Source organism: Condylura cristata, unplaced genomic scaffold (genome assembly GCF_000260355.1).
Source record: "Condylura cristata isolate star-nosed mole 26May11 unplaced genomic scaffold, ConCri1.0 scaffold00004, whole genome shotgun sequence".
NCBI classification, from domain to species: Eukaryota; Metazoa; Chordata; class Mammalia; order Eulipotyphla; family Talpidae; genus Condylura; species Condylura cristata.
The window spans coordinates 35,272,421-35,288,089 of NW_004567105.1; the positions used below are offsets into that span (position 1 = coordinate 35,272,421).

The 15,669-nt window shown below is 38.3% G+C and overlaps 1 protein-coding gene across 1 annotated transcript in view; it reads left to right on the forward strand.

Annotated features, from left to right (window-relative positions):
• The window catches only part of WIF1 (WNT inhibitory factor 1), a 63,212-nt gene that overhangs the window by 39,514 nt on the left and 8,029 nt on the right, over positions 1-15,669 (forward strand). The window contains exons 4-7 of the mRNA XM_004675926.2: positions 5,786-5,926; positions 6,943-7,038; positions 7,967-8,062; positions 13,160-13,255. Coding sequence (XP_004675983.1) covers positions 5,786-5,926; positions 6,943-7,038; positions 7,967-8,062; positions 13,160-13,255 — 429 coding nt within the window. The remainder of the gene's footprint in view (positions 1-5,785; positions 5,927-6,942; positions 7,039-7,966; positions 8,063-13,159; positions 13,256-15,669) is intronic.

Below are 15,669 nucleotides of genomic sequence, written 5' to 3' on the forward strand. Positions count from 1 at the left end.
GGAATCGAACTCATGCGGAAGTGGCTTCAGATTCTCAGTGCTGTGCTCCAACCCGCTGCGCCACCAGGGAGGGCCTCTCCCATTATTTTTATGCTTAGAAATTAGTTCCTATTCCAGAGGGCAGTTAAGTGATCAATTATACACTTGCTTGTAGTATTTTATAAAAAAATTACCTCAGCAATAGTATGAGATAAGCCTCTAATCTGAATTACTTTTCTCTTTTAAAAAAAATATTTTTTTTATTTATACATACAAGAGTTGGGATACAGGCCAGAGGTGCAGGGTGAGAGGATTCACCAGACAGAGGGGGGAGCAAAACAGACAAATGTACTGAATTACACTGCTGAGGGGAGCAGTGGGCAGTCAGGAGAAGTCTGCTGTGCTGTGCTGTGTGTGTCACCTCCCTGATCAAGAATCTAAATCATGCTACAGTGGCTTGGGATCACTTCACAGTGCAGCACTTTAACCCGTTGGGCACCAGGGAGGGGCCCTAATCTGAATTATTTTTCTAAATCCACAAGTTTTCCAGTGTGAGAGGCTGAATTGATTCAAGATATACCTCTGTATTTCATATAAGTTCTTCTATAAAATAATTTTAGAGTTCATTATTTTGTCTTGATATTATAATATTTTACTTGTATAATAGTTTATAATAATTGATAACATAACCTGTCAGTTTTATTAAAAACTAATCTTGTTCTTCTACAGAAATGTTAGAATAATTTTGTCAGTTGTACTGAAAAAATATATGAATTGATTAGAAAATCAGGCATACTTACAAAGTCCATTTTGTGGTTATCTACTACTTCCAAGAATACCCTGGCTCTATAAGAGTTGGGCCCTAAATTAGCACAGTTTTTCCCATTTTCTGGCATATTTACCAATGTGGGTTTAGACAAGAAGAATGTAAGTTTTAGTCTCTTGGATCAGCGCAGTGCTGCAGATAAGACGAGCAGTCCACACAGAGGAGTTCATCTAGAATGATAGGCTTGGAGATACAGGAAAAATAAGTAGGTATTGGTTCTGGAGATTAATTCCCCTAAAATGTGCAGTTCCAAGGATGTGGTATTCCCATTCCAGAGACATGGAAAGCACAATTCCATTCAGGTGTTATTGCTGGGTTTTCACTGTTTCATCAAAATAAGAAAGACACTCTGGCCACCAAGTTCGTGAAATATTGCTATTACTCAGTCTCAACTGTATCATATGGTAATTTTTTTAACTAGATACAACGATAATTTTCTATAACATTTTTCTTGATTATATTTTTGGCTTTTATTTTCAGAAGCAGTCAGAAAAAAACATGGTTCTCTAATTCTCTTATATTTTCTTTCATCATTTTCTTATTCTTGGTAAAAATGCAGAACTAAATCACACAGATATACTTGTTTAACTTCCAGTAAATCTTATACATTTTTTGTTTTCATTTAGTGATTGTACCCCACATCTTCCCAGTTTTTTTCTACGTTGTATCTAGTAAAATAAGCTTGCTGAAATTTTACTTATTAGAATATTGAAAAAATAAGATTTTGAATATAGTGAGACTATTTTAATTGATGTTCAGGGAAAACATGTTTTTAATGTGGAATTTATAAATAATACAAGTTAGGGGGAAACTGAGTGTTTTTGGCAAAATGACATTAAGAACAATTTTCTTGCAGTTACTTGTGTATGTGCATACACACATATACTTTACATGTACAACTCCTTACACACATGTTGCATGTGCAACCTCCTGTACACACAGACATACAGGCACACACATGTATGCCTCCTCACACAAACACACACTGCATGTACAACCCCCTCCACACAGACATATATAGACACACACGCACATGTGTGCCTGCTCTCTCACACAGACGCACACACACACACACAGGATTTTGGAAGCAGATGTAGGATCGTTTGCAGAAATGCAGGTGCAAGAAGTTTATGGGAATTTTAGCCCATCCCAGGGCAGTTATTCATTAGCCTCATTAGCTCAGTCCCCACAGTAGGAGCAGTGAGGGTACCTTGAATTATTAAAAAGTAACCAAATCAGTGTGTCTTTGCTCCTAAGTATCCAGGTAGTGTTCATTATTCTACTAGGCTATTTTATACCCCCAAGCTGCTAAGCTGTTCTTTTATCCCAGACTCCTATATGCCTAAACATTGCAAGAAAACGCTTGATCTTTAACAGTTATGAAGTGCCTGCCTTCTGGCATCTGAAGAGAACAAAAACAGGAAATACAAACTGCAGGGTGGTTCAGTAAAATTACTGAGTTGTATAACAAAAAACAGTTTCCATAAAGCTAAGGCTCTGCCTCTTTGAACACTCTGTCTCTGTCATACCATGAAATCAACAGAGCAGTGGTGTTTCTCAGCCAAGACTCAGGAACCCAATGTCGAGAAATCTTTTAAATAGGCACCAATGCTGGAGGCACCATCTTTTTCTCAGTGACCCGTCCTTAGCAGAATGTGGAGCCCAGAGCAGATGCTCAGTTTGCGTAGAGAAAGAATAGCTGTCAGCATACCTTCCAAGACTGGTGCTTATTTGTGTTTGATGATTTGTAATCATACAGCAGTTTATATAATCATGTGTTTGAGGTGTTGAGGTGAGCCCTCGCCTGCCTTTCTCCTCTCTTTGCTCTTTGTTAGGACAGTTACTGGCTTGATCAGAGTCCGAGGCTGTATGGGATCCAGGCCCAGCTCAGTGTGGGAGAGGTAGCAATCAGCAGCTTGCTGTTTACTTCTGTATGGGTTAGTTTACATGCAATCAAGTGCCCACCAGTGTGTACTTGAGTGTCATGTGAATTATACTCAATCTGCTTTAGGTTTTCTGAGTTGTTGTAATTCACCTTGGTGTAGATTATACAACTTGGGCTGCACTGGAACTCACATTTGGCTTAATGTCATCTAGTCTTTGGTAAAAGTGCTTCTCTATGTTTCTTGTTGCAAAACACAACATGAATTTCACCTTTCTATTGTTCCTTAGAAGTAGTGTATGCTTTTCCTGCCTTGGATGATACCCTTTTTTTTTTTTTTTTTTGGTTAATATTTTTGTATAGTCTTTCTAAGTGCAAGTTGTCAATATTTTATTTTCTGCATCTCCCACAGTCTATGGTGAATTTCTATTCTGTGTTTTGGTATGTGTGCACATCTGTATGTACAAATGTATGTCTGTGTGTGTAAAGCATATTGGTGTGTCCCCATAATTATAGCTGTGTCTTTCAGTCATGTAGTTTGTAAGGACGATATGCTAGGTGTTGAGATTATTGTAACAAGTAGATGTGGGGTCCTTGGTGTCACAAAGGGCTAAAGCACAGCACTATGAAGCTAATCTGCAGTCACTGGAGTACAAGCTTGATCCCCAGCTAGGGAGATGACCCACATGGTTTTGCAGACTTCTCTTGTCTTACCCATTGCTCTGCTCCCCAGTCTGTCTCTGATGAATCCTTTCACCCTGCACCTCTGACCTGTATCTCAGTTCTTGTATGCATAAATAAAAATAAATCTTTAAAAAAGAAACTAAGATATAGTCTTTACCTTTGCTCATCATTAGCAAAATCAACAAAAATCATTCTAGTGCAATCACATAGAGGTTTTGTGAGTTACATAAGTGAAAGAACTGAGGCATGAAGGTGTTAGGGATGGCTATGAGAAGCAAGTGTTATTTACTGGAAGGGTGAGTGGGAGGAGGATGCTGGACAAAAATGAGGAGAAAGAACATCCCAAGCAGCTGCATGGAAGTGCAGCATTAGGCCAGGCTACTGTGGATGCATACCATATGTTTGGGAACTGAAAGTACACAGTTTCACAAAAATCAATGACTAGAGATGAGGCTAAATAAAGTCAGTCTCTTTTCTAAAAGCCAAAATTCTTTAAAAAGTTTTAAAAGGTGTTTAAAGGTGTTTAAAGCTCTTAGGACTTAAAGAGTCTTAGAGATAAAATTTATAAGCAGAAAGGAGGACAAGTAGAACTTGCATAAGATGAAATAAATTTTCATTTTATGTTTTAAAATTGAAAAGTGGGCAAGTGTAATGGAATTTACCATACATAAAATAAAATCTTTTTAACTTAGCATACAAGACATGCCTTGAAATTTGACAATACTGAGATACAGAAATGCAAAGTTTTATTTTTTTAATACAAATATCTCCTTCATTTCAAGTTCATTCTGAAAGTTAAAATAAATATGCCCTTTTAAAAGAACTAAGTGGATTGAAAAGTTAAGGCTGAGTGAGGTCCAGGAAGAAAACATACCTGGAAAATAATAGTTCAGATGATGACATGATAGGAACATTTTAAAAGTTCTATCTTTATTCTTTCAGATTGTGCCATCAGTCTATGCTTCAGGGAAATAAATCATTGACCTACCTACTTGTGCAAAAGATTTGTAAGAAAGATAAAAAAAGTAATAACTGAACAAAGTATAAAGGCACTGAAAGAGCTAATAAATTAAAAAAATTGTGAGCTTCTCTGCTTCTTTCTGAAATGGAAATCCCTATCAATGAATTTTTGTTTTATAAACTTGCATATTGATATAAGATTTCATTAAACCAAAGCTTTCAATGGTGACAATTTTACCTTAGAACTTCAGGCACCATTTTGCTTTTTTCTGTATTTTATTCATGTCAAAATATCCGTGTTTCTTTTTCATTACTTAATTGTTTATAATGCTCTGCTCTCAAGTTCTTGGGACCTGGGAATTCACGTTATTCTGGGAATGGCTCGGTAATGAATACTGACAACAGCAAAGCATAGAGAGGGATTTTGGTTGCCAAGTCTGTTAAGTAGATTGTATCACCAGCTTGTATAAGTAACTATGGAAAAAAGTAGACCAATTTCTAGTTTATTTCTTCTTATGAACTTAGGGGAAAGGTTTATGAACATGCTAAAGGTTTATTTTCCCAAATTTGGGAGAAACAAAAGCAAAATGAAGCCAAAGTGTGCACATATATCTACTAGTAATATTTCTTCTAATTAGTAAGGGAGAACTAGAGTTGAGAGGATTAGCTACATTGGGCTTCCCTAGTGGATATGTTATAGTAATCCAGTGAAATCTGGAAATATATGTAGTCATTCTCTTGGCCAATTTCATCCAGTGACTTGTGGGTATTCCACGAGTAACTTCACTGTCAATACCTGTGCCCCCAGGTGATCATCAGGGTCACAAAAAAGATGTGGTTTCTCTTTACGAACCTGAGACATTAAATATAAGCTTATCATAAGATTATTTCATCACACCAAACTCTCTTCTAGATCCCCAAAATACAGATATTTTCTAAATATTAACAAATAGCCTGAAAAAATATAAGCCTCATTAACTTAATTCAGTGATTGGTATTTATTCATGCACACAAAGTAAAAATAAATGAGCAGGGTAATGTTAATAAGGGTTTTATTTAATGGAATGTGAAATACAGAATTTTAGCTTGCTAGGGATTATATGAAGATAGGCAAAGTGTCTTCCCCCAATTAATTAATCTATGCTGCATACTTGCATCTGTAATTTTCAGGGATTCTTTTTTTAAGATAGCACAGTTCCAGACAATAAACAATTATCCTGAACTCCACATTAGGTAGGGTACAAATTAATGAGGGTTATTCATTTTTTCTCCACCAAGATATAGAAGTTCTGTGCAGAATGCCCAGAAGATCATAATATGCCAGTGAAAAATACAGGAATGTCAGCTAATGGTATCTAAACATTTTTGGTTTGTTCTAAGTCTCTCTTACCAAGATGTCTGTAAAACTGGTCTCAACTAGATAGACTACTTCTACCTACTTTCTTTTTCTTTAGTTGTTCAAGTTGGTTTCCCATGTCTCGGAAAACAGGATGGAGTGGCAGCATTTGAAGTGAATGTGATTGTAATGAATGCAGAAGGAAACGCTATCCTGCAGACACCACAAAATGCCATCTTCTTTAAAACATGCCAACAAGGTAATAGTGACGGTGATCCAAGAGAAGGCGTACGTCTTTCAGGTGTGATTTGGGCAAAAAGACATAGATAGATAGAAAGGAGGATAGATGAATGGATAGACACATATACAGATAGCTAGTTATACAGATACATAGTAGAAGGTATACAGATCCATAAGTAGATGCAGAGTTATAGATGATAATTATCTGTATAATTATAGCCACACCAGTAGGAAGAGAGCATAGTAAAGATGGGGTCCTATAAAAGCACGAAGATACATTTTTCTCTGTTGTCATCCCACTCACAATTTTACAAACTCCAATACGCTTCAAAACACTCTCTCCTCCCATTCCTCCAGCACAATCTTTTGGAAGTGCCTGGGACTTTCTGATGACAAGGTTAAGTCATTGCCAATTACCCATAAAGCAACACTGTCCATACTCCCAGCCAGAAGCTTGGTGCTACTGACTTCAATGGAGAATCAGGTGCCACCATTATTCCAGTGACTCCTGGCAGGCAAAGTCACTTCACTGCCACACTCTAAATGCCTGTTGAAGTATAAATATAAAGTCCTGGTTCCACTCCCATTGCCATACAAGTCCACAAACTTTTCTTGTGCAGAATTTAAGCACTGGAGATTTTCAGTGCTCCGAAGAGGTCCTTAAAGCTCATCTCACACTCTGAAAGTGAATATTAAAGGCAATATCATTCATTCTAATTCAGAGTAAATTTAAACAGGCGTCGATTTTGGACTGATAGTTGGGGATGAGGGCAGATTAAAGCTTGCTTTGTCATTTTCCATGCATGCCCTGCTGTTAGAAGAAAGATTGAGAGAGGCAGAGTCTTACTTTGAAGACTTAGTGAAGTACAGTGGTATGGAGGGAATGAGTAGAAGTCTTGGTGTTCAATAAATTGCAATAAATTTTGCCCAGTGATACACTGGGTGAATCCACGGTCATTAACCCCTTTGTGCTTACCGGAGTTCAGCCAACATGAATAAAAGCTGTCTGTATAAACCTTGTTCTCTTTGGTGAAGCGGAATGCCCAGGAGGGTGCCGTAACGGTGGCTTTTGTAATGAACGACGCATTTGTGAGTGTCCCGACGGATTCTACGGACCTCACTGTGAGAAAGGTAAGAATGCTGTCACATTGCACAGGTGCCCTTCTTGCCCGTTGGACACACCTCCTTAGGTAATTTTCTGGTCACATTGTAAGGATTGGTGAAATCTTAAAAGGCTGCAGAAGAGCTGCTGGGAGCTCCCTCCTGCAAGTGGTTTTCTGTTAAATCCAGTATGTGGCAAGGGGCACAGAGAACTCTGGCACGCATCTACCTTCCTGTGGCCACTTCACACACACACACACACACACACACACACACACACACACACACACCCCACAATGTCACTGTTAAGTACACTACTCTTTAGCACAAGCTTTTCGAAGTTGTTGGTTTCTTTCCTTCACTTGAACATGCTTTCAAACGCTGTGCTTGGATTGATTTGAAAGTATTTGCTCCAAGTAAGCCACTTGATTTGTTAGTCTACACCTGAGTTATGAAGTGGTGCAAAGGCCAAAAAAAAAAGGCTGAAAATAATTTGCTTAGTAATGAATGTATGCATTCATTTCAGTGAGATTATTATTAAGGAAGTTACATGAACAAAGAGATAAACAAGAAAATGTCTATCAACCATAGGATTCATAAATATTAAGAACTTATTTGAGCAGAGTAAGCAAATTATTTTCTCGTTTGGAATTAGAAGGTCAAGGACATAGAACAGGAAAAGATATTTTACAGCCTTGAGACCACATCTTAGTCAAAATAATGACTGGGCTTAAATGTAATTCAAATGGAATAAATCCAAAATTCTCTTCTATGAAATAGATTTAAAAAGCCTGATTTATAGCACAAAAATAATTCTTAATAAAGCAAACTTGTTTCTCTGAAGAGTGAATATTTTAGAATCAACACAAAGCTTGAAAATGTAGACCTGTTGGATTTTTGACATTTGATACTGCTCCAAAACCCTATTTGCCTTAATGGAGTTCTCTCTCCCAATTAGCCCTTTGCACCCCACGATGCATGAATGGCGGGCTTTGTGTTACTCCTGGTTTCTGCATCTGCCCACCTGGATTCTATGGAGTCAACTGTGATAAAGGTAACAATTTCCTTTAAGGACAGGGATCTTTCTACTTTTGAAACATTTGTGTTAAAGAAGTCTACTTGTAAATTTCATTTAAAAATACATGCATGGTTATGAAAAAATATTAACAACATCACTTGTAACAAGGGAAATGCAAATTAAAACCACAACAAGATATCACCTCCCCCCAGTGAGAACAGCACATCTTAAAACAACTAGCAACAACAAATGTTGGCAAGGATGTGGAGAAAAGGAACTCTGCACTGCTGATGGGAATGCAAACTAGTACAACCACTATGGAAAACTGTTTGGAGGTTCCTCAAACTGCTAAACAGGGAGCTTCCATATGACCCAGTGGTCCCACTCCTAGGTATCTACCCAAAAGACACAAAAACACTGATTCAAAAAGATACCTGCACCCCCCATGTTTATTGCTTCATTATTTACAATAGGAAAGACATTGAATCAACCCAAATGCCCAAAAGTAGATGACTGGATTAAAAAGATGTGGTCCATATACACAGTGGAATATTACTTAGCAATCAAAAAAACAAAAAACACATGCCTTTTGCAGCAACATGGATGGAGCAAGAGGGGAGCATGCTTAGTGAAATAAGCCAGAAAGAAAAGGAAAAATACTGGATGGTTTCACTCATAGCAGGAGTATAATGGATCAGGCGAGAAAATAATAATAATGATGAACAACTATATACCAGGACATTTTACAGGAATGGAGAGGGGAACGGGATCAAAAATGGGGGGGTGAGTTCATGGGACTATGGTGATGGCACACGGTAAATTGGTGGTGGGAAGCCCACGGGGATTACAACTGAGATGGAAAAAGGCACAAAATGATGTAAAAATAAACTATTATATTATTTTAAGATATCACTAACTTCAAACTTCAAATACACTTCTCAAATACACTTACACTTTCCCCCCCCCCAAATATATGTGTGTGTGTGTGTGTGTGTGTGTGTGTATGCATGGTGAAAACAAGTAGGCAATGAGAACTAATATCTGCTTAAAGACAGTGTCTACTGCCTTGTTTTTCATTTCCCTGAAAAACAAGTGAAAAGAACACACTTGTATTTCCTGGGAATGTGATGGAGATTCTTTGATAGAAAAATTTAAAAAATAGCAGCATAAACCATTAGCCAAATACACACACACACACACACACACACACACAAGAAGTCTACTTAGTATATCATCACTCTTCACAGCGGCTCTGGAGAGTGTGTACCACTGAGGATAAAGTTGACTGCTGTAATAATTGGAATCACAATTGTGAACAAGGCTTAACACAGAAGCTTGTGTTCACTCACAGAATGCTCCAGTGCGGGTCTCCTGGTAAATGAACAGGGCAGCTCCTCCTCATAGTGACCCAGGAAACTTTCATGTATGCTCTTCTAGAGCGTTGGAGCTAGCTCTCTGGATCCACCCAGTAAGCAGAGGAAGAGAGATCAGAGTAGACACTGCTTTAAACAAATGAAACCAAAAACCAATCCTGGTTCAGAATTTGCCTTAAGGCTCTGTCTGGATGCAAGCAGAAGTATAATCCCTGGCTGGACAACTGCTGCTGGCTTTCGGGGAGGGAGCATGGAGTTTGTAACAAGTAGCTGTCCCTGCCACAAGAGGTCCTGGCATTTCCTAAATCAGTTTTGTGGGTGAGCGGCTAAGACAGAAATGAAACAACCTACTCGAACACTGCCGCATCCATCAGAAGGTGGATTCAAGCTTGGACCTGAAACACTGATTCTTATTTTTGAAAGATGCCTGTCTATTTTTCCAGATCTTATCTTTTATGGGGAAAAAAACTGCATAATATCCTGCAGAGTATCTATTTAGTGAGATTACCCTGATGTGAAAAATGCCCATGTCCCGAGTAGAGCATTATTTTTTAAATAAGTAGATGGCTTAAAGCAATGTGTTATTTTTGAGAAGTGTCTGTTTAGTGATCATGCAGTTAGCATCAATAGTATTAAAATGGGTGCTGTTGAAAAAAGGAGAATGATAAAAGAAAAAGCCTTTAGCTTCAGGCTTTAGCTGGAGTCAGTATAATAACTTATGGTTGTCTGTCATTTCATGATAGAGTACTTTCAGACAATTACCTCAGCAACCTTTCGGAGTGTGTAAAGTTTTATCCATCTCAGTCCCCAATAAGAAGAATGAGATGCCCAGACCTTAAACCACCTCATCTCACCCTTCTCTTCCACTGTGCTGTTCCCTCACCCTCCTCTTCCACTGTGCTGTTCCAGCTCCCACTGTGGGTCTGGGCAGGATCTGGAGCAATCTGTGGGTTACACTTTTCGTGTCTCTGAGTCAGACTGTAAGCCATTGACCCCTCATATCCCTAGAACTAAGTTCTTTGATATAACATGTGAGGGGTTCTCTATCATTTATTAGTAAGTACCCTTCTTAAACTATAGCAGGAGGTTAAAACTATGAAAAGAATTTGTATTCATAAAGATCAGATGTCAACAACACTTAATAATTAGCAGCCAGTGAGTTAGTTTCTTTTATTGTACAAACTTCCTTTTATTGGCCTAAATTTAGCACTCAACATCTCTGCTATTTCAATGTGGGGCATTTTTTTTAAACTTATTTATTTATGCATACAGAACTGGTGCAGGCCAGAGGTGCAGAGTGTGAGGATTCACCAGAGGCAGAGTGGGAAGAAGAGCAGGGAGAGAAACGTTCACTGCTGGGCAGGTCAGGAAAGGTCTGCTGTGCTGTGTGGGTCAGCTCTCTGCAGGGGATTGAACTCTCAATGAAGCAGCTGCAGTGCACCACCAGGGAGGGCCTGACAATGTTTTACAACTGCTCTGGTGTTCCATACGCTGCTGGGCTGCTATTGAAGAAAAAATCTCTATCTACATTCCGGTATGCTTTACATTTTGTAATATTTTACTTTTCTGATGGAAGATTTCCTACTTATTAGGCTCTAATAATAGTTTTAAGATTCTTTTGAGGAATTTGTTAAAATTCCACTTAGTCTCACTGGAACTCTGGGAACATTAAAAATAATGTTGTTTGGGCTCTCCCGGGTGGTGCAACGAGTTAAAGCACCACATTACGAAGCTCTGTGAAGCCACTGCAGCATGAGTTTGATCCTGCCAAGGATGTGACCCATATGGCACAGCAGACCTCTCCTGTCTCGCCTGCTGCTCCCCTCAGCATTGTACTTTATCTTTGCCTGTTCTGCTCCCCACTCTGTCTCTGGTGAATCTTCTCACTGCTCCTGAACCTCTGGCCTGTACCCCCAGTTCTGTAAGCATAAATAAATCTTTTAAAAAATTTGTTCACTCCTTCAACAAAAAATGCATTCATGGGGGTAGGGAAATGCACTGGACTATGGTGATGGCACATGGGTGATTTGGTGATGGGAAGCCCAAGGGGATTACAACTAAGATGGAAAAATGCACAAAATGATACAAAAATAAACTATTATATAGTAATTTTTAAAATGCATTCATTATCCAGAAGGGAGAATAGAGCTTCTGAAAAATGGTTTAATTATTGGCACAAAGGTAGACCTTAGCATTATATACTTGAAAACACCTTAAGAATGAACATTCTTTGCCTCGTGGGTCATCTGTCAAAATCTTGGGGAGCTGAATAGTACAGTATGAGCCTAGTAGCCCATCAGCCCCAATTACTGTTACTTAGTGTCTCTGGTTCATTTCCCTAGTTAAGAAATCATTACACAACAGAAATGTAGAGAAAATCCGTCAGGATGATAAAATATACAAAGAGTAAAAGTGTGTCAAAGCTCTGACTTGACTGCTGCCAACTTTAGTAAGGAATGGTTCCCAGAGGGCATCAGCCAAGACAAACTCAACTTGATGGTTTCCCTTCTCTTCTTATCTCCAGGAGAAACAGGGACAAGTGGGAGACAGGACACACTCCCCCAAACAGCAGTCTGGCCGCAGTAGTTATAGCAGCAAGTTGCAAAGAGAATCCCAGATTTGTTTCTCCTAAATTCTAAATCCTAAATGCTATACTCAAACCTCTGTGCCCCTTCTCATAAGAGGCTTCGTTTTGCCAAAGGAACAGCATTTCTTTAAGCTGAGAGGGGCTTACGATTATAAATAAAAATGCTTTATCATTTAAGAAGCCTGGTATTCACAGAATATGCTAGTTGGAGCTCTTTAGCTCTTTACACAAAGAAAGCATGCACTTATTGCTTTTGGATTTCCTTTCTGATTTTCCTACAGGAAGCTTACTTTAGCCTTTGTTCATCTATAGCCAACTTGGGCCTGTTTTATATGGGACAAGAACAAATAGGCCATATAACTGGAATTGCTGAGAATCTCAGTTCTTATTTTTAATCTCCTTTATAGAATGAGCCAATTTGTCTATTTTTAGATATTTGTTCTCTCTCCCCGTTTCTGTCCTCCCTCTAGTTAGGTGCTAGTGAGTGGTGCAGTTCCAGCCGGCACTTGATACCAAGAGAGAGGGTTGAGGGTGGATTGAGGCCAGTATGAATATTAATTGGATAACCCAGTTAACTGAACTCCCACAATAACATATCCAGTTTCTTCACCCCTCTGGCTCATGTCGATGTGACTCCTCTGACATGGGCTCTCAGTGTTCATAGCCAGTCATGTTCTGAATACACTTACTCCAAATGTCTTAAGTCTGTTTTTTTAAAAGGCCCTACTCCACAAGATGAATTTCTGTTCATCTTATTTTGAAAAAAAGTTGCTTTTTCTTGATTGGAACCAAAGACTTAATCTATTCCAAAGTAAGTTTTCTCCTTTTCCTTTATCTTAAAAACAATATTCCCTTGGGTTTTTAGTGGTCTCCTTTTAAAAACATATTTACAAGCAAATGAAAAAATAATATTTTCATACATTGTGCCTTTTTTTCCCCTAAATGTAAACCCCTAGGGTGGATACTGGTAATGTATGTGTATCTCATTATGTTGGGAAAATCTCAAGTTGTCAAGCAATTGGTTACAATTTCTGTATTTACAATGTGGTTTATTTACTAAATAAACAGAAGTCAGGTAGCAGATGCCACAGTTATTATTACCGCATATTAAGTGAACTTTCTTTTTTTAGATTGAACCTACCTAATGCAACACCCTGTTATTTATTCTAACAGCAAACTGCTCAAACACCTGCTTTAATGGAGGGACCTGTTTCTACCCTGGAAAGTGCATTTGCCCTCCAGGCTTGGAGGGAGAACAGTGTGAAATAAGTGAGTACTGATTGACCACCTGCTTTCTTGTTTTCTGGAGACCTTAGAAAATCTGTCATATTCATATTTTTCCAAAGAGAAAGCAGAAGCCCAGAGAAAAAAATAGCTTGCCTAAGGTGTGAGACCAATGGTTTCTTTCCATAGATTCTGCCACCTTCAGTCTGATTAAAGGTGGATCAGAGTGACATAGTCTGCTCGGATGACTCAGCAAATGCCTCCAGCTTAGATATGTCTCAGTTTGGGTCATTTCTTGTTAGTAATTTTGCCCCCTTCTCATTCTACAGAACCCATAGTTTTAGCCTAGAAATGTAGACCAGAGTTTTAGGATAGGTGGGATTTATTCATCTACCTGCAGGTTTAGATTATAGGTTCTCTGGTTCTGCCTTTTACTGCCACATTTCCTAAACTAGACTGAGCCTAGAAACCCATGCAAGAGTAAAAGAGAGACTCAACAGGAAGGTGGGTAAAGTACATGACAATAAAAAAGAATGAGTAGTACACACAGCAACATGAATGAATCACACAGATGCTAAGTCAATGGAGATAGACAGAAACAAGTATAGAGGTCAGGATTTCATTTTTATGAAGTTCAAGAACAAGCAAAATCTGGATGCTGATAAAAACCAGGGTAGTGGTTGAGACACAAGGTACTTTGTGAGGCACTGAAAATGTCCTATGTCTTGATTGGTGAAGGGTTACACGATCATTCATGCAAAAAGAAATAGTTCACTGTAAATTGACAATTGCTGCGTGTTATGCCTCTCTGTGTATTTGTCATGTTCCAATTCAAGAAAAGAAGTAAAAAATTGGAAGGTGGACGGTGGTAGAAAACATTGTTTTGGGAATCAAGATATGAAAGTACTTGTCCAAGCTGTGCCTGCCCCTGGCCATCTGCCAGTCCCTCATCCCTCAGCCAGTCACTAAGCCTCTAGGTTAAACTCAGAAATGAGTCAGCTCCATCCTCGTTGCTTTTTGTTCCAGAAGACAGATAACACTGAAGCTCCATTTCGGAAGGAGCAAAAGGAATATGAGTGAGTCTGCTAAGGTTCTGTATCTCTGCCTTTCTGGAAGTTCTGGAATACGACATTCTCATTGCAGCTGTACTGTGTCTGTAAAACACCAAGTAGTAAATAGAGCCACAGTTTCTGAAGTTGTAGTGGATTCCAGATTTAATACTGACTTCCTATTTTAACTTTCGACCTCTAATTTATTTGTGGGTTTTTGTACTTTAATGAGTAGTAGGTGAAGTAACCATTTTTTATAGAGTTCAAATGAAATACCTCTGAAGTTTCCATAGAACATGTAATTAATTGTCAGGATGTGGTTTCTGTTCTTATTAATTACCCTGCCCTGATAAAGATATCTCTGAACTAACTCCCCTCAATTTTCACCCTGTGCTTACTCTCAGACTTTGCATGCTTAGTTGATTCATGTTTATGAATCTTTGTTCATGGGCTCATTTCTCTTCATCTAAGTATGCCCTTTCATGCCTTTGTATTTATCTCATTACCACTGGGAAAACCAGTGTTTTTTATTCCTATTTTTGGAATCCCACTCCCCCCTCACGAAAGTGCACCAAAAATGTAGGGCTCTTAAAAGCTCCTAATTGTGCGTATCACAAGTTATTCTCGAACTTTTAAAGGAAATTTCTTACTTCTAGTTTAGGAGCCAAATTAACAGGAAAATGAAGAAATGAATTGAAAAATAGGTCTAAAAGTAATGAGATAAAAAGTTTGATTGTGTATTCATTTCTTAATTGAGCTATAATTCACACACCATAAAATTAACCAAAGTATACATTTCAGTCTCTTCTTAATGTTGTGCAACACCACTTCTATCTCTTTCTAGAATATGTCATCATCCTCAAAAGAAACTTGGTATTCATTAGTAGTCACTTCTCATGCCCCCTCCCCCAAGAGTCTGGAAACTACAAATCTACTTTCTCTTTCTTTATTTGCCTGTTTGAGGCTTTTCATACAAATAGAATTATACAATACATAATCTTTGGGTCTGACTTTTTTCACTTAGCATGATGTTTTCAAGCTCTTCCATATCATGGCATACATTGGTACATTCATTTAATTGTTAGATGATATTCCATTATCTGGATATACTAACCACATTTTGAGTTTACATTACTCAGCTGATGGACATTTGGGGTTGTTTCTACATTAGGGCTACTAAAAAAGTATGCTGCTATGAACATTCAAGTACAAGTTTTTGTATGAACATGTTTTCTGTCCCCTTAGGTCTCTATCAAGGAGTGGAATTGCTAGACAAGATGTTAACTTTATGTTTAGTTTTTGAGGAACTGCCAAACTTTCCCAAAGCAAGGGTGTCATTTGCTGTGCCCAGCAAATGTTGAAGGATTCTAAAGTTTTTCCATACCTTACCAACCCTATTCTTTTTTTTTT